Below are 20,028 nucleotides of genomic sequence, written 5' to 3' on the forward strand. Positions count from 1 at the left end.
TAATGACGTCCCAAGGATTCCAATTTTCACCTACCATGGGTGTGTTCCACCAAAGATTATGAATATACTGACAAGCCACGTCTCTCCGCCCTACCAATTGGAGTCATCCATCTGGATTGGTGGATACATTTCATTGTTATCCTTTTTTAAACACAAACTATATTTATATCGCAACTAGTTCTATAGCAGATTAGTAAAAATGGTCTTTTTCCCTTCAGATTACCTTACTTTCAGTTATTTGAAAATGAAAAATCTCTAAAATATCACTTTTTTAAAACAAGCCATAGAAAGTTGTTTGCAATTTCAGTTTGTTCACCAGAAAAGACTAAACCAATATTAAAACAACTATTTTGGTTAAACTCATACTAATAGATTTAAAAAAAGTTATTTTTAGATGATTTTTTAAATGGTATAATCTTTGTAAATAATATAAATAAAACTAGTGGAGTTGTCACACATGCAGTTAACAAAATTACATGAAAATGTCCGCTCTAGAGATCATATGGAACTTGTCTGTCAGCCCTGCATTAAATACAAAATTGACAAAATTGAAATAAAAATGTATGCTAGGTTAATTTAAGGACCAAAAAATGGACAGCTTCACAAGAGGTTTCAAAATAGTTGGAAGGAGATTTGCGATGTACAAAACAACGCCAGAAATGTTTTTATTCAATTTAAATACTAAATTCTTACAACCAATAGAATGTTATACACTGCTCAAAAAAAAAGGGAACAGTAAAATAACACATCCTAGATCTGAATTAAATATTCTTATTAAATAATTCTTTACATAGTTGAATGTGCTGACAATTCACAAAAATTATCAATGGAAATCAAATTTATCAACCCATGGAGGTTTGGATTCACACTCAAAATTAAAGTGGAAAACCACACTACAGGCTGATCCAACTTTGATGTAATGTCCTTAAAACAAGTCAAAATGAGGCTCAGTAGTGTGTGTGGCCTCCACGTGCCTGTATGACCTCCCTACAACGCCTGGGCATGCTCCTGATGACGTGGCGGATGGTCTCCTGAGGGATCTCCTCCCAGACCTGGACTAAAGCATCTGCCAACTCCTGGACAGTCTGTGGTGCAAGCGAGACATGTCTCAGATGTGCTCAATTGGATTCAGGTCTGGGGAACGGGCGGGCCAGTCCATAGCATCAATGCCTTCCTCTTGCAGGAACTGCTGACACTCCAGCCACATGAGGTCTAGCATTGTCTTGCATTAGGGGGAACCCAGGGCCAACCGCACCAGCATATGGTCTCACAAGGGGTCTGAGGATCTCATCTCGGTACTGTAGTTGTTGACATCGGAGGGATCGAGTGTAGGTTTTTTGCAACTCTAGCCAGCTCAGGAATGGGATTGATGAGAAGCTAATGGCAGTCAGGCTACCTCTGGCAGGCACATGGAGAGCTGTGCGTCCCCCCAAAGAAATGCCACCCCACACCATGACTGACCCACCGCCAAACCGGTCATGCTGGAGGATGTTGCAGGCAGCAGAACGTTCTCCACGGCGTCTCCAGACTGTCACGTCTGTCACATGTGCTCAGTGTGAACCTGCTTTCATCTGTGAAGAGCAAGGGCGCCAGTGGCGAATTTGCCAATCTTGGTGTTCTCTGGCAAATGAAAAACGTCCTGCACGGTATTGGGCTGTAGGCACAACCATCACCTTTGGATGTCAGGCCCTCATGGGGTCTGTTTCTGACCGTTTGAGCAGACATGCACATTTGTGGCCTGCTGGAGGTCATTTTGCAGGGCTCTGGCAGTGCTTCTCCTTGCACAAAGGTGGAGGTAGCGGTCCTGCTGCTGGGTTGTTGCCCTCCTAAGGCCTCCTCCACGTCTCCTGATGTACTGGCCTGTCTCCTGGTAGCGCCTCCATGCTCTGGACACGACGCTGACAGACACAGCAAACCTCTTTGCCACAGCTTGCATTGATGTGCCATCCTGGATGAGCTGCACTATCTCAGCCACTTGTGTGGGTTGTAGACTCCGTCTCATGCTACCACCGCCAGCATTCAAAAGTGACCAAAACATCAGCCAGGAAGCATAGGAAGTGGTCTGTGGCCCCCACCTGCAGAACCACTCCTTTATTGGGGATGTCTTGCTAATTGCATATAATTTCCACCTGTTGTCTATTCCATTTGCACAACAGCATGTGAAATGTATTGTCAATCAGTGTTGCAACCTAAGTGGACAGTTTGATTTCACAGAAGTGTGATTGACTTGGAGTTACATTGTGTTGTTTAAGTGTTCCCTTTATTTTTTTGAGCAGTGTATATAAAAGTGATACAACCATCCCAGCTCTGCAGATTTTCCTGCTAAGAGAGAGAATCATTAGATCACTAAAAACATCATTTTTTAAATATTCGATGAGGTCTGTATCCAATGGGGATGCTATGCTACTAGCATAATTGTATGAATATGCATAGCCATCTTGTTACAACTCCGATATAAAATGTTTTATGTCAAAGTTCCAGGGATGTCATGTGTCCTACTTGTGTCCTACACTCTTAACAACTTAAGCATTACGAAAGTTCTATTTGATCAAATAAATCTCACATCGCAAATAATTAATACATTTTTGTTGTTGACCAAATTCGACACTAATTGACCTCCAAACAAAAACTCCTTGCTTCCTTTACGTCTCTGGTACGACTGAGCGGGTGTGGATCGGGCTATACAAGAACAGTGTGACAAATACTTAACTATATTCAAGAATGATGGCACGCACTGGCTTGTTAAAACGAGTACACCCAATGTTGGCCCTTGATTGGCTCACCTACTTTCTGTTTCAAATTTTGATTGGTTTGATTGTGAACCCCTAAGAAATATGTCCATTCCATTGGTAGGCTGGAGTTTTCTTCTTGCGTTTCGTCCCACTGTCAAATCTGCTAGCGAGCTGCTCTGGAACGTCTTGCTGTGGCTCATTGTTCTGGGATTGGTATTTAAACGTGTTACAAAGAATGAGAAGAGTTACTCTTTTTGTGAACGGGACGTCCAAAAATGGCAAGGTGCGTACAGTTAGCTTAGCTATTGGGCTAACGATAGCTAACTGTACGGTAAGTCAGTCTATGTAATGTAACGTTAATGCGGCCCTAAGCTCGATGCAACTAAGCGAGTTTGTAACAGCCAAATGTCCCAACAAACTCGCTTAGTTGCATCGAAGCTACGCGGCCCATATAATTTGTGTAGCTAGTTAATCTGAGGTTGTTTGGCATTGGGAACACGAACAAACGTAGCTATCGACTAACTAATTTCATAGCTAGCTATCTGGCTACATAACCGGTAGATTCAGCAATATGACATCATTCAAAATGGGGCCATTTCCTTCATACAGAAGTCAAGTGTTTTCAAACCATTTAAACCTGCCACCCACCATTGCCTCGTCACAATATTGGTATGTTTTAAAGGAGGGGCACATTTGGAAGAACTGGTGCCAGTCTTGGAAGATTTTAACTTTGTTGTTGACATCTGTATATAAGCAGTCGTCCAGCTGTGTATCGTCATGTTTTAGTTTGCTAGCAAGATAGAATGGGTTTTCCCAAATAAGTATGTTTTGTGACAACTCTGTTTTCCTTCATTAGGTTGTAGCTGTGTATGGGACCTTGGCCGACCTGTTATCTGTAGCAAGCAATAAGTTGGGAATCAAAGCCTGTAATTTATACAATGGAAAAGGTGGTCTTATAGATGACATAGCGCTCATCAGGTAGTGCACATTTCCTTCAACACTTTGTAGCTTTATGTCTTTGGAATGTCCTTACTCCAGCCAATATTACATATTAATTTCTCTACTATTCCTTTATTATAGGGATGATGATGTTTTGTATGTCTCAGAGGGAGACCCCTTTGTTGGTGGGTTTGTCCTCTAATTCTTTCCTAGTCTTTTCAAACCATTTGGTTCTGAAGAATATGGTGAGTTATCCCTCTGAATAATGTTATCTTAGACCCACAGAATGATGTCAGGACTACAGACGGCCTGCCTAGGGCACACACAGATTGGCTGACCCTTAATATTGGGGGGCGTCTCTTCACCACCACACGGTAAGCAATGGAGGAGTGGTTTCAATGATCTATGAATATCAAAAGTCACACAGGAATATCTCTGTTAATATTATTGCCATCTACTTTCTTTGGTCACTTTTTTTACTCACAAACTATGGTTCTTTTTACAGCAGTACCTTGGTCAGCAAGGAGCCAGAGAGCATGCTTGCTCACATGTTCCGGGAGAAGGGTAAACAATGAAGTTTGTCACCTCTAACACTGCTGACCTTATACATGAGACATTTTCTGCTGGGATTTACCCATAATTATAGGCTCTTTGCTCTGCAGATGTATGGGGTAACAAGCAGGATGAACGGGGAGCTTACCTGATTGACCGTAGCCCAGAATACTTTGAGCCTATTCTTAATTACCTGCGACATGGCCAGCTCATTATCAATGAAGGTATCAATTTACTTGGTAAGTATGGCATTTACAAGTGATACTTTCATTATCTTTATTCTACGATAAAGCTCACAGATGAATTATTTCACTTCAGTTGTGCATGTTGACTATAGCATGAAATCTCAACAACATATTTGCTCTGATTAGTAAATGTAATCTGTTTTCCAGGGGTTTTGGAAGAGGCTCGATTCTTTGGAATTGAGCAGCTGGCTGATCAGTTGGAAGTAGCAATAAAGGTGACAAACTCATGGCCTTATGGATGACAAGCAAGCTCCATATATCAAATGATTCATTTAATTTTGTCACAGCATATTGATCCATGTCACCACATGCTTTTCTCCAGAATAACCAGCCACCTGAGGACCACTCACCCATCTCTCGCAAGGAGTTTGTTCGGTTTCTGCTGGCTACACCCACCAAATCAGAGCTCCGCTGTCAGGTAAAACCACATTTTCCACAAGGACAATGCACTGCTGAACATTCGATGCAGTGTACCTAAAATGTGACCATGACAAATAATACCTCTCTCCATCCAAAAGGGACTTAATTTCAGTGGTGCTGATCTCTCTCGCCTCGACTTGCGCTACATCAACTTCAAGATGGCCAACCTGAGTCGCTGCAACCTGACACATGCCAACCTATGCTGTTCAAACCTGGAGCGGGCTGACCTCTCTGGGGCCAACCTCGATGTAAACCCATTAGCTCCTTCATTAGCTTATGAAACCTACCTGTTATAGCATGTCAACATTTGAAAAATTAACAGTATTTTGAGGGGACTCATTTTGTTTCTCTGTTTTAGGGTGCTAACTTGCAGGGTGTAAAAATGCTCTGTTCAAATGCTGAGGGGGCGTCTCTCAAAGGATGTAATTTTGAAGACCCATCTGGTCTAAAGGCCAACTTGGAGGGTAAACTTTAATTTATTTGTATTATAAGAAGAATGAGAAATATGGAACTGGTAACACTTGTATAACCTCTTGTGTTGACCATCTAATGTATGTCTTATTAGGTGCCAATCTAAAAGGTGTTGACATGGAGGGAAGTCAGATGACTGGAATTAATCTGCGTGTGGCCACTCTAAAAAATGCTAAACTGAAGAATTGTAACCTACGGGGTGCCACTTTGGCAGGAACTGATCTTGAGGTAAGCAGAAGGTATTTAAGTGGGTTAAACTTGAGACTAAATGATCAAGTAAATCTGAAACAAATTAAATCAGACAGCTCTTATAATAATTGTTAAAGTTTTTTCAGATACCATAAAGTAGCATCCATCTAAAGAACAGTATTACAGTTTTATTACTGTGACATCTAAGGTTATTGTACTGACTGGGTAGTACCAAGAATACTGACCGTTTTTTGTTTTACTCATCAGAATTGTGATCTGTCTGGCTGTGACCTACAAGAGGCCAACTTGAGAGGGTCCAATGTGAAGGGGGCCATTTTTGAAGAGATGCTGACTGCATTGCACATGTCTCAGAGTGTCAGATGACTCCCCTGCACATCCCACCTGGATTCAGGCTGGTTAATCTCATGAATGCCTGGCAATGATGTTATTATGCCAGAAAATCCCACCCACCCCTACTATCAAGCTTCCTGGACCCTTATGCAATACATGCATTTTATGCACATCCTTGGCATCCCACATCCCTTCCACCTGATATACTAGCTTTAAATCTCTTGCACTTGAGCACATCCAGGGTTATCCGTTTCTGTTATGTAGTGGAATATTTTAAATGTCTGACTGTCTTTCCTTATTTTATTTCCCAAAACCAAAATATTGAATGTTCTTTATGTATGTTTACTATTATATCTGGATTCAATCATAACTTATTTTTATGATTTCTAGATGTGTATTTTCTTGATTATTTAATGTCTGTAAATCAAAGATTATCAAACTATAATTGCATGAAAGTAAAAAAGGGCCTCAATCAAGACTGTGGTAAAACATAAATGGGAGATGACATTGTGACTGTACATTCTTATCAATGTACTTAAAGTGCCAGATATGCTTTATGATTAGGATGTTTATTTAAGTCAAAGCCATACCGTAGCATGGTGAAAATAGCATATAATTTGCTGTTATTACACCACACAATTATGCTGTGGAATTATTTTTTCATATAAGACTGTGGGTGTTGAACTGTATTCAACAGAATTTCAAGTATGCAATGTATTTTTTTTCTTGTTGCCTGTCGTTTTTGGTGTTCTCTGTGAATCTACCTCCTTATTTTCTACCCCTGTCTGATATCTAGTTGCATGCATTTCACTGTAGTTTTGGCTCTTGTTGTATGAACTTCATATCCAAATATGATAAGTTATCAAAGTGAATGTGTTTTAATTGTGTTACTGTCATGTTCAAGCTTGTGTAGCACTTAGTTGTATACCACTCCCCTCAAGGAGACAACAACCAATGAACAGGGCATCTCATTCAGTCATGTCTTGAAATTTTGCTTTGCACAAATGTCTAAATAGTATGTTTTGGTCAATAACTTCGGTTTTATTCACTCATAGGACACCAAGTTAAATGTGATTGTAACAATGTATTTCAAATCTAGTGCTTCCAAAACGTTATTAGGATAGCAAAATGTTATCACTGCTGGACTGTGATTTTTACATTCTCACATCAGTTCTTTTAGAACAATGTCTGCATGTTTAAAGATGGCATTTTCTCTGGCTGAGGCAGAAAGATTTTGAGATGCAATATTCCCTCTATACCCCTTCAATGTCAATAGGTACTCATCTGTCATGATAATGAAGGCAATCATAAAGAATATTGCACCTTGAGTGTGGCGATCCTCATTATCAGAACCTTGAAAGAACAATGGTTATTTATTTTGATATAACATTGTATTCAAGAAATATTGGATGAAAGTTAGTTCTTTAAATAGGTGTTTCTCTTCTTTCCCTGTCTATAATTATTGCACTCAACCACAAAAATGTAATTCAATAAATTACTGTTATTTTTTTTACTATCTGTGTAATTAATTACTTGTGCAAAAGAAATAATGATATCTTCTCACTAACTTTCCAAAATAAGTCTATGCCCTGTGCCTAATTAATTGAATTGTTGCTGTAAAAGTGCACAATCATGCCCAAAGTATTTTAGGCTTTTAAAATGCCCTTTGGGTTCCTGAAGTGGAGATACTTTGTGCTGCTCTGCAATATAGACAAACATGTCCTGTTGTTGCTGCTGCTCTTGGTGGTGGAACTACTGTCACAGGGTTGCTGTCAGCTTTGGTCCTATGACATGAGCCCAGGGGGGAAGATACAGTCTGGCAGCCTGTCTGAAACCATAGGAAATGTAAGTATTTTACCTATTCATAATGTGGAGTAGGTCTATTCACTAAAGGTTGTGATGGTGCTTATCCAATGATGGGAGGGACGTTCCTATAGTTGCATAGTAAATTCTAGTTAAATGACAATTCTACAGATGGCTGAAGATGGAGTTTGTTTGGCTGTGATGTCTCACCTCATGCCAAAATGTACAGGCTAAGGGAATTTGTGAGTGGCATTTACAATTTTGCAAATAGGGCAGTTTCCCTTCAAGAAGCTACCCCATAAGTTGAAAATAAATGGAAATTGACACATTTATACACTGATACATTGGCGGCTAAAGAAATAAGAGCAAAGAACTCCATTGAGTTAATAAAGCCACATACAACTTGGGTCTCTTTTTTGCTTTCTTGAGTAAGGCAGCTCCAAAACTCAGGTGTTTTAGCCTAGCTCAGTGCTTTCTGTCGTGGTGTAGCAGCCAGTGGAAAATATGGAACGTAGGGGTTGGTCATGTTCTCTAGCTGCGCCATGATTGCCTCAATGTTCTGTCACTCATTGGGAAACTATATCACCACAAAATCTACGGGTAGAGCTTGAAAATCCAAGCCTCTTGGGTGCTGCCATAATAGAGTTACACTAGAAGTGCCCATCCAACAAGGCTCAAAGTCATTGGCCACAGATCAAATGATGTCAAATCACGTTATACAGTGGGGCAAAAAAGTATTTAGTCAGCTACCAATTGTGCAAGTTCTCCCACTTAAAAAGATGAGAGAGGCCTGTAATTTTCATCATAACTACACTTCAACTATGACAGACAAAATGAAAAAAAAATCCAGAAAATCACATTGTAGGATTTTTAATGAATTTATTTGCAAATTATGGTGGAAAATAAGTATTTGGTCACCTACAAACAAGCAAGATTTCTGGCTCTCACAGACCTGTAACTTCTTCTTTAAGAGGCTCATTTGTCTTCCACTCGTTACCTGTATTAATGGCACCTGATTGAACTTGTTATCAGTATAAATTACACCTGTCCACAACCTCAAACAGTCACACTCCAAACTCCACTATGGCCAAGAAAAAAGAGCTGTCAAAGGACACCAGAAACAAAATTGTAGACCTGCACCAGGCTGGGAAGACTGAATCTGCAATAGGTAAGCAGCTTGGTTTGAAGAAATCAACTGTGGGAGCAATTATTAGGAAATGGAAGACATACAAGACCACTGATAATCTCCATCGATCTGGGGCTCCACGCAAGATCCTCACCCTGTGGGTTCAAAATGATCACAAGAACGGTGAGCAAAAATACCAGAACCACACGGGGGGACCTAGTGAATGGCCTGCAGAGAGCTGGGACCAAAGCAGTGCCAGACGTGTCCCCCCTGCTTAAGCCAGAAGTCTGAAGTTTGCTAGAGAGCATTTGGAGGATCCAGAAGAAGATTGGGAGAATGTCATATTGTCAGATGAAACCAAAATATAACTTTTTGGTAAAAACTCAACTTGTCGTGTTTGGAAGACAAAGAATGCTGAGTTGCATCCAAAGAACACCATACCTACTGTGAAGCATGGGGGTGGAAACATCATGCTTTGGGGCTGTTTTTCTGCAAAGGGACCAGGACGACTGATCCATGTAAAGTAAAGAATGAATGGGGCCATGTATCGTGAGATTTTGAGTGAAAACCTCCTTCCATCAGCAAGGGCATTGAAGATGAAACGTGGCTGGGTCTTTCAGCATGACAATGATCCCAAACAAACCGCCCGTGCAACGAAGGAGTGGCTTTGTAAGAAGCATTTCAAGGTCCTGGAGTGGCCTAGCCAGTCTCCAGATCTCAACCCTATAGAAAATCTTTGGAGGGAGTTGAAAGTCAGTGTTGCCCAGCAACAGCCCCAAAACATCACTGCTCTAGAGGAGATCTGCATGGAGGAATGGGCCAAAATACCAGCAACAGTGTGATTTTCTGGATTTTTTTTCTCATTTTGTCTGTCATCGTTGAAGTGTACCTATGATGAAAATTACAGGCCTCTCTCATATTTTTAAGTGGGAGAACTTGCACAATTGGTGGCTGACTAAATACTTTTTTTGCCCCACTGTATATACAGTAGCTTTGATTAGATTGATCATGTTAACATTATACTTTCATCATGAATTAAGTCGACAATACACTGGAAAATCCTTTTCAATTTTTGTCATATGAATATAAATAATGAAGAGAAATTATAGATAAAACTTACCAGTGCTCATTGGCCATTGGACATAAATATTACACTACAAGTTGGAAATCGCAAACTCAACAATGAGTGGGGTTTGGAAAGAAACAGTGGCTAACTGCAAGTATTGCAAAGCAATCACCAGCATGCTATTTAGTGGAGCGGGTGTGTTGTCCAAGTCTGGGTTTAAGGGTCTCTTTTCCAAGCTTAAAAGGATAAACATTCAACATTGGCCATGCTGTCAAACCAGCATGACTTCTGCTGCGCTCAAAACAACTCGAAAGTCGTAACTGGGAAATCTCAGACTTCAGGTAGTTCAAGACAACTGGGAACTTAGAAAAAACATGCTCCAACTGAGAAAATATGTTTTTAACGGTCATCCAACTCGGAATTGCAAGTCGGGAACCTGGGCCTCTTACTAGAGCTCCGACCTGAAGATCGTCCCTGCTGTAGTGACTGAAATGTGAGTGATTTTACAGGTAACTGGTCTGCTGCAATGGATGGAGACTTTGAGCGGGTCAAATCACTTCTCCAGAAGGGTACAGAACCTAACCTAAGAGATTCAGCTAATTACACTGCTCTGGTGAGGATGTGGCTTCCTAGGCTCATGATCAATGATCATGATCATTGTAACCTATGATATTTTTATAACACAGGAATGAGTTGAACTGATCCTCCTAACTATCAGTAGTATGGTATTGTATTGTATTTTATTTCAGCACTATGCCAGTCGCAGTCGGCATGAGTCTGTATGTAAGTTCCTTCTGTGGGGTGGGGCATGTACCAACCCTCAGACGCCAGGTGGGGCCACCCCTCTTCACCGATCGGCCAACTGTGGACATCCAGCTGTTGCGTCACCATGGGGCAGATCCCCAACTATGTGATTATGATGGATCCTCTCCATTACATAAGGTTCAGTACTAGTCAAAAAAAAAAAATTAATACATTTTAGTCCTTTAGCAACTTACAGTAGTGAGTGCATGCATTTCTGTACTGGTCACCCATGGGAATCAAACCCTCAACCCTGGTGTTGCAAGCACTGTGCTCTACCAACTGAGCCACACAGGACCATGATCATGCAACACAAAAACTGCTATTCAAAAACAATAAGTGCAACATTTGTTGTAAGGCAATACTGTAATTATATTACACACAATGGTGTGTCTTTTGTGTGTTGACAAATGGAGCAGGCTGCACATTAGGGCCATGAAGAGGTATGTAGACTGCTTTTCCAGTGCTGTCCCTCCCTCTGGAGCCATGCAAACAAGTCCTAGGTACCTTACCAGCTAGCACCAGATGGACTTCTGAAGGAGCTCCTGGAACACCCACAATAACACTGGGACATCGAGCTCAACACATTAGCCATCTGGTTTACTAGCAGCTTATCAGTGAGATGTTCACTTTTGTGCAGCTGTTCTGTATTTGTTTTCTTGAGGTCCCCACCTAAACTGCCTGGCATGAGATTGATTTTATCAGGTGTAGTTTTTTGTCAACCAGCAGGGGAAGCAAGTCTACCAGCAATTGGTTTACTTTGTGAACTAGCTATTTTTGAATGTTCACAGAGTGCTATGGCATCAGTGTTGGAAAAAGTACTCAATTGCCACACTTGAGTAAAAGTATAGATACCTTAATAGAAAATGACTAAAATAAAAGTGAAAGTCACCAAGTAAAATACTGCTTGAGTAAAAATCCACAAGTATTTGGTTTTAAATATACTTAAGTATCAAAAGTAAATGGAATTGCTAAAATGTACTTAAGTATCAAAAGTAAAAGTATAAATAATTTCAAATTCCTTATATTGAGCAAACCAGACCGCACAATTTTCTAGTTTTTTTTATTGACGGATAGCCAGGGGCACACTCCAACACATAATTTACAAACAAAGCATGTGTTTAGCGAGTACGCCAAATCAGAGGCAGTGGGATGTTCTCTGACCAGGGATGTTCTCTTGATAAGTGTGTGAATTGGACCATTTTCCTGTCAAAATGTAACAAGTACTTTTGAGTGTCAGGAAAAATGTATGGAGTAAAAAGTACATTATTTTCTTTAGGGATGTAGTAAAGTAAAAGTTGCCAAAAATATGAATAGTAAAGTAAAATAATGATACCCCAAACATGTACTTAAGTAGTAATTTAAGGTACTTTTACTTAAGTACTTTACATCATTACATGGCATGCTGATTCTGACAACCTGGCCCTGAATTTACGAGGTCTGGATGGCTCTTGGATAACTGCAGTAGCAGACGCCTGTTTGTCTGTATTAGCTGCTTTGAGCCATAGAGCAATTTCACGTCTGTGAAAAAGATGTACTGGAAAACTGATGATGGGGTCAAGAATAAATCTGGCAGTAGTTTGCTTCTTGTTCTTCTGTTTTTCATAGAACTTTGCGAAACTGAAAAGAGGCTTTCCATATGGTGTGAGCACATTTACCATGGTGTGAGACTGAAAGGGGAATGCCTAGTCAGTTGTACAACTGAATCAGAGAGGTGCGGGGGGCTGCCTTATTCAACATCCACATCTTCGGCGCTCGGGGAACAATGGGTTAACTTCCTTGCTCAGGGGCAGAACAACAGATTTTTACCTTGTCAGCTCAGGGATTTGATCCAGCAACCTTTGTGTATGATTGTGTTGTGAGGAAGAACTAATTCTTCAGCTGCATTAAAAAAGACAGCCTAGGATTTTCCATGGGCAAAGGAAGTAGTGTCAGCCTCAACAAAAAGAGGATTAATCAAGAAAATTATTTGGCTTTAGTTTGACAACAAACAAATTATTTATTTAATGAGAAACATTTTAAAGAAAAATATCTGTTCAATTTTGCTATATAAAACTTGGATAATGTGAAAATTAATGGATTTATTATCTTGACAATAGATCTTTTATTGGATCAAGTCTATAGCTTTTTTGGTTTCGCACACCAGAGTAAAAATACCATCTTATATGTTCTGGACAGTAGCTACTTGGCCAACACCCTTTCCTATGAATAATTAGCCAAATAAATGGTTTAGAGTATCAGCTGTGAAGTGTGGGAGGCTAAACATTATGCCTCTGCTCTGTCTGCTGTCTGTTCAGGCTGATTAGATCTCAGCTCATTACTTTCCTTATGTGAACCTCACTTTCTCTCTCGCTCTGGAACACCACCTTCACCATCCCCAATCTCAAGTCTCACCCTTCATGCCCTTCCTCTCTGCTTCATGTATAGTCTACTTTTAGTTTTGTTTTTGGCTCTTATTCCTGCCTCCCTTTTCTTTCCTTTTATCCTGACCCTACCTATTGGTCATCTGTCATTCTCTGCCCTGCTCCGCTTTTCTCTCCCAACAGGCTCAGTGTAAATATGGATACATGAAAGAAACCACACACTGGAGTCTGAGGAACTTTCATTGGGCCCGGCTGGTGGGCGGTGTTTCCATTGCGGCCCTCAAACTACATCCAGTGGCGTGACTGGAGGGGTGCCAGGCCACATCTGGAGCTCATTGCAGCTGATGCCACACTCCACTAGGGGGGAGAGGTGAGGGTGGGGGGGTGAATGTCATCCTGGTTAACCAGGCCAAATGAGCCGTTAACCCTCAGTGACAAGAATGTCCTTTCACGTTGTGTTGTGTTTGTGTGACACCTCATGTTCTTGTGGTCCTTTGGCCATTGGACGATATGGGCAGATATTCAGGGCAAAAGGCAATGTTCCAATTGCAATGTTTTGTGGGTGCCATGGAAAATAAAGAATAATTTGTCTGAAGTGAGCTGATACATTACAGATGGCACACAGATTATCATAGCTAATCATGGCGGCCTATATATGATTATTTCTTTGCCAGATTTTGTGAGACTTAAATAATCAATCTAAAAAGTTTATGCTGTCTCAGGTTTGCCAGTGAGTGAGCTAATGAAAACCCTATGTGGCATTGGGGGAACTGGAGGAATGTTAAAAGTCTTTCTCATTCCTTTTGGATATGCTTTAATGTGTCAGCTTGAATGGGAGAATAGCTCGCTCTTTGATGTGGGAAACAAGTTCATGGAAACTGGCTTGTAATGGGTACAAATCTACTCTTGAACTGAGAATAATCAACATATTGCTAAACAACAATACAACTTTGCTACCTATGTCATATGAACTTAAAAAACAGAGATCAAAAGGTAATGTTTGCACTACATTTGAATTTACATTAGATTATATATATTTCTGTCATGATTTCAAAGCCTTTTACAGATAGGGTCAACTCATCTCATTCACAATATTACTATTTTCACAATTCCCACATTTTGATTATTTGTGTATACATCTGTTTGCCTGAAAGTGTAAACAATATGGATGATTCACTGAAAAGAGCATGTGTAATTTCATGCAAAGAATGTCTCTCTCTCTTTGCAACTATCTTCTCCTTATCTGAAAACTAAAAGAGGACTCCACAAGACCAGGAATTTGGATACTCTATTTAGTGAGATTTATTTGGAAGCAATGAAACTTCGCTTGGGCCTAGAACTCACTTCCTCAAGGAGACTAAGTTCAACCAGAACTGGATGTTCCTCCGGCTGGCAGATGGCGATATTGAGTTGTTTCATCTTACCGTCCAAACGCATTGTATGCAGCCGGCAATACAGTCGTATCCCCTGTTGACCAATTCTCACCTAAAACATTCTCCATTCAGGCTGCAAATGCTTAGATTTCATCAACTTTATTTAATGGCGAGAGTGCAAAAAAAAAAAAACGTGTTCCATAAAGAAAGTATGGATAATTTCACCTTCTTGCCATTTAAAGCAAAGCATTTGCAGCCTGAATGGAGAATGTTTTAGGTGAGAACTGGTCCACGGGGGATATGGCTAAGATGAAATTACTCAATATCGCCATCTGCCAGCCTTTGGGCTAACATGCTCCACAAAAACACACAATCAAGCCTTTCTGCTCCTCTGGCCCCAGTAGGCCCTCTTTAAAATGGAGGACTGCACTAACTCAAGTTATCTGAAACTAGCGTTTTCAGACCACCTTCTATTTCTGAGCGGAATAACATCCAGTTACAAGGGATACGAGTGTATTCCAGGGTGCATATAAAGTGTTTGGACGATAAGATGAAACGACTCAATATCGCCATCTGCCAGCCTTTGGGCTACAGTGCATGTATGCTCCCTCCTGCCTTCTGTCAACTTTGGCAAACAGAGAAGGACATAAAAGGACATAAATGGAACTGAAGGATTTACACTGGTTCTATTCAATCAAAAAAAATGTTATTTATGTTTATGTTATACTGCAAGAATGTATGTTTTGATTAATTAACTGAACTATATTTACCATGTTAAATAAAATGTTTCTCACGAAAATAGACAGGGCCTCTAGTTTTGCTGGATTTTATAGTCTGTGACAGCATATACTGTAGCTAATTGAAAGAGAAGATCATATGCATTTAATTGATGTGGTAAAGTCATTTGACCAATACACAGTAATATTAAATCGATTTATGAGTCTCACAAATGCATTTGATGTTTCATTTTGGGAAACTGTGTCTGAGAGGTCCTTTTGTGTTTTTTACCTACACAGGCCTGGTCACTGTCATCTTGGCTCAGGGAAAAGCTCTCCATCCACCTGTTCTCTACACAGGAACCATTCCCTGGTTTCCCAGCTGCAGGACCAGAGAAGGACCTGGCTGTGTGAGCCTAAAGTAATCAGGTAAATGACTGGCAGATGATCACACATCTAAAAGAGTGTGGACTCCCAGATGCTGGCATAAAAGACTGCACCAAATTATCTAATGTACCTTGTACGGCTGATGAGGTTTTGAGACGAGGTAGGGGGATCATAATTAAATCTCAAAAATCCAATTTAATCTAATTAAACTCCTCTCCCGCTTCTAAGCAGCATGTTGTCTGATGATTGAAATGATGTTGGAGATCTTACTCCCACTGTCCAGGTTCGATGATGATGGAAGGCTGCATAGGCTCGGCTCCAGGGGCTGCTGCCCCTCTCAATAATCAGTATCATTATATCTGGGGTGTTAAAACAGAGGTGTCACATGCACCTCAACATTTATTTTATTTTATTGAACCTTTATTTAACTGGGCAAGTCAGTTAAGAACAAATTCTTATTTACAATGACGGCCTACACCGGCCAAACCCGGGCGACAATTGTGCGCCGCCCTATGGGACATCTGGCCCTAAACAAAGCTAAAGTACTTCACGTCCTCAGACCTTGCCATAAATACTTTAATTAGGAACACTTGACCATAGGACACTAGTATACTCCAAGTATACTGAACAAGAATATAAATGCAACATGTAAAGTGTCCCAGGTCCCTGGTCCCTTGAGACCAACCACCTGGATAGCTGATCAAACTGAGGAGTATTTCTGTCTGTAATAAAGCCCTTTTGTGGGAGAAAAACTCATTCTGATTATCTGGGCCTGGCCTATGCCCTCCCAGGCCCACCCATTGCTGAACCTCTGCCCAGTCATGTGAAATCCATAGATTAGGGCCTAATACATTTTTTTCAATTGACTGATTTCATTATATGAACTGTAAAGCAGTGACTTAAATGTAATGTAAATGTAAAACTATTGAAATTGTTGCATGTTGCATTTATATTTTTGTTCAGTATATTACAGTAGGGAGTGTCTTCAGTATAGGAGCATTTTTATCCAGCTCTATGTACAGTATTGAGAATAACCAAAATTCCTGTCAGTCATCTAAAAGGTGGTTTTCAGTCAGACCAATGTAGGGTGACATGTCAGTGAGATGTGTGGAATATGAAAATGTGAGTCTTATTAAGACATCGTGTTTCTGTGGAGCTTGTTCCTACATGCCTGGAATTAGACTGAGTGACATGCAATCATAGACTGCAGTGCACCTCCAGCATGCTTCCCTCTGATGTAACCAGATAATGCACTTGTGCTCAGTTGCAAAAAAAAATAAAAAATTTAGGGTGGATGGATGGAGCATGCTGGTTGGTGGATGGAGCGAGACATGATGTCCCAGATGTGCTCAATTGGATTCAGGTCTGGGGAACGGGCGGGCCAGTCCGTAGCTTCAATGCCTTCCTCTTGCAGGAACTGCTGACACACTCCAGCGACATGAGGTCTCGCATTGTTTTGCATTAGGGGGAACCCAGGGCCAACCGCACCAGCATCACAAGGGGTCTGAGGATCTCATCTCGGTACCTAATGGCAGTCAGGCTACCTCTGGCGAGCACATAGAGGGCTGTGCGGCCCCCCAAAGAAATGCCATCCCACACCATGACTGACCCACCGCCAAACCGGTCATGCTGGAGGATGTTGCAGGCAGCAGAACGTTCTCCATGGCGTCTCCAGACTCTGTCACGTCTGTCACATGTGCTCAGTGTGAACCTGCTTTCATCTGTAAAGAGCACAGGGCGCCAGTGGCGAATCTGCCAATCTTGGTGTTCTCTGGCAAATGCCAAACGTCCTGCACGGTGTTGGGCTGTAAGCACAACCCCCACCTGTGGACGTCGGGCCCTCATACCACCCTCATGGAGTCTGTTTCTAACCGTTTGAGCAGACACATGCACATTTGTGGCCTGCTGGAGGTCATTTTGCAGGGTTCTGGCAGTGCTCCTCCTTGCACAAAGGCGGAGGTAGCGGTCCTGCTGCTGGGTTGTTGCCCTCCTACGGCCTCCTCCACGTCTCCTGATGTACTGGCCTGTCTCCTGGTAGCGCCTCCATGCTCTGGACACTACGCTGACAGACACAGCAAACCTTCTTGCCACAGCTCGCATTGATGTGCCATCCTGGATGAGCTGCACTACCTGAGCCACATTTCCCAAGCTTTAAACATCCCAAGGAGCTCTGTGCAAGCGATAATATTGAAATGGAAGGAGTATCAGACCACTGCAAATCTACCAAGACCTGGCCGTCCCTCTAAACTTTCAGCCCATACAAGGAGAAGACTGATCAGAGATGCAGCCAAGAGGCCCATGATCACTCTGGATGAACTGCAGAGATCTACAGCTGAGGTGGGAGACTCTGTCCATAGGACAACAATCTTATATTGCACAAATCTGGCCTTTATGGAAGAGTGGCAAGAAGAAAGCCATTTCTTAAAGATATCCATAAAAAGTGTTGTTTAAAGTTTGCCACAAGCCACCTGGGAGACACACCAAAATTGTGGAAGAAGGTGCTCTGGTCAGATGAAACCAAAATTGAACTTTTTGGCAACAATGCAAAACGTTATGTTTGGCGTAAAAGCAACACAGCTCATCACCTTGAACACACCATCCCCACTGTCAAACATGGTGGTGGCAGCATCATGGTTTGGGCCTGCTTTTCTTCAGCAGGGACAGGGAAGATGGTTAAAATTGATGGGAAGATGGATGGAGCCAAATACACGACCATTCTGGAAGAAAACCTGATGGAGTCTGCAAAAGACCTGACACTGGGACGGAGATTTGTCTTCCAACAAGACAATGATCCAAAACATAAAGCAAAATCTACAATGGAATGGTTCAAAAATAAACATATCCAGGTGTTAGAATGGCCAAGTCAAAGTCCAGACCTGAATCCAATCGAGAATCTGTGGAAAGAACTGAAAACTGCTGTTCACAAATGCTCTCCATCCAACCTCACTGAGCTCGAGCTGTTTTGCAAGGAGGAATGGGAAATAATTTCAGTCTCTCGATGTGCAAAACTGATAGAGACATACCCCAAGTGACTTACAGCTGTAATCGCAGCAAAAGGTGGTGCTACAAAGTATTAACTTAAGGGGGCTGAAATTTTGCACGCCCAATTTTTCAGTTTTTGATTTGTTAAAAAAGTTTGAAATATCCAATAAATGTCATTCCACTTAATGATTGTGTCCCACTTGTTGTTGATTCTTCACAAAAAAATACAGTTTTATATCTTTATGTTTGAAGCCTGAAATGTGGCAAAAGGTCGCAAAGTTCAAGGGGGACGAATACTTTCACAAGGCACTGTATATACATACATATATACATATACATACACATATATATGTATATATATATGTATGTATATACACACACTGAACTTACAAAACATTAGGGACATCTGCAAGGTGTTGAAAGCATTCCACAGGGTTACTGGCCCATGTTGACTCCAATGCTTCCCACAGTTGTGTCAAGTTGGCTGGATGTCCTTTGAGTGGTGGACCATTCTTGATACACATGATAAACTGTTGAGTGTGAAAAACTCACCCGCATTGCAATTCTTGACAGACTCAAACAGGTGCGCCTGGCACCTAATATTATACCACATTCAAAGGCACTTAACTATTTTGTCTTGCCCATTCACCCTCTGAATGGCACACATACACAATCCATGTCTCAATTGTCTCAAGGCTCAAAAATATACTTTAACCTGTCTCCTCCCCTTCATGTACACTGATTGAAGGGATCACAGCTATCACCTGGATTCACCTGTTCAGTCTATGTCATGGAACGAGCAGGTATTCCGAATGTTCTGTACACTCAGTGTATATACTTTTCTTTGCTTGTGAAGGGTCATTTTCAAGAATGCTTAGTGTGTTTGATTTTCAGATGGAGGGAATAAGTATCGTCTTATTGATTATGGAGATGTAATCTCCTGAAAAGCTTGCCCAGACAAACAACCCCTAACCTCCACAATATCACTCAGAGGACAATTAGTGAATCTGCTGTATACAATAACATGAATCATATCTTCTTTTCCTGGTTCCCATCATGCAAGAGTGATTGGTAATCGATCAGCTTAACAAGCATCCCATGTAAACATTGATGGGCCAACAATACTGATGGAACTGTAAAAGCTCTGGGCCCTATTCAGTCACAAACAGGTATTGGAATACTGGGGTAAGCCTAAAACAACATCCTACTTGTACCTGAGCAGTATATGTTTGGGTTTATGTACAATACAGAAGTACCTGTACAATGCAAAAACAATATTGTTTTTTTATCTTATCTTAAAAATCTTATTCACATGTTTTAAATTCATGTTGCCTTTTGTCTCTGAAAAAGTCAAGACCTATCGGAGCTCTGTATGTGGACAAGATGCTGTATGTAAGTACTTGTTGAGTACTATCCCTCTCTTCCTCACACCAGACACTATATGAAGAGGTCCTTTTCCATCTGGCTTCACTGAAGGTCTTCTTTCTCAGTCATTCAGATAGTTTATCATGC

At 41.1% G+C, this 20,028-nt stretch overlaps 1 protein-coding gene and 1 pseudogene across 1 annotated transcript; both read left to right on the forward strand.

Annotated features, from left to right (window-relative positions):
- The first annotated feature begins 2,883 nt into the window (after positions 1-2,883).
- LOC135541246 (BTB/POZ domain-containing protein KCTD9) lies at positions 2,884-7,412 on the forward strand. Its single transcript, XM_064967348.1, has 12 exons — positions 2,884-3,015; positions 3,589-3,710; positions 3,813-3,856; positions 3,949-4,045; positions 4,177-4,235; positions 4,334-4,462; positions 4,616-4,683; positions 4,791-4,886; positions 4,987-5,136; positions 5,247-5,352; positions 5,454-5,587; positions 5,816-7,412. Exons 1-12 carry the CDS (start codon positions 2,968-2,970, stop codon positions 5,930-5,932), a joined length of 1,170 nt encoding a protein of 389 aa, XP_064823420.1. The 5' UTR covers positions 2,884-2,967; the 3' UTR covers positions 5,933-7,412.
- Positions 7,413-10,159: 2,747 nt separating this feature from the next.
- On the forward strand, positions 10,160-11,258 carry LOC135507633 (ankyrin repeat domain-containing protein 39-like; annotated as a pseudogene).
- The last annotated feature ends 8,770 nt before the right edge of the window (positions 11,259-20,028 follow it).

Source organism: Oncorhynchus masou, chromosome 1, assembly GCF_036934945.1.
Source record: "Oncorhynchus masou masou isolate Uvic2021 chromosome 1, UVic_Omas_1.1, whole genome shotgun sequence".
Classification (NCBI taxonomy): domain Eukaryota; kingdom Metazoa; phylum Chordata; class Actinopteri; order Salmoniformes; family Salmonidae; genus Oncorhynchus; species Oncorhynchus masou.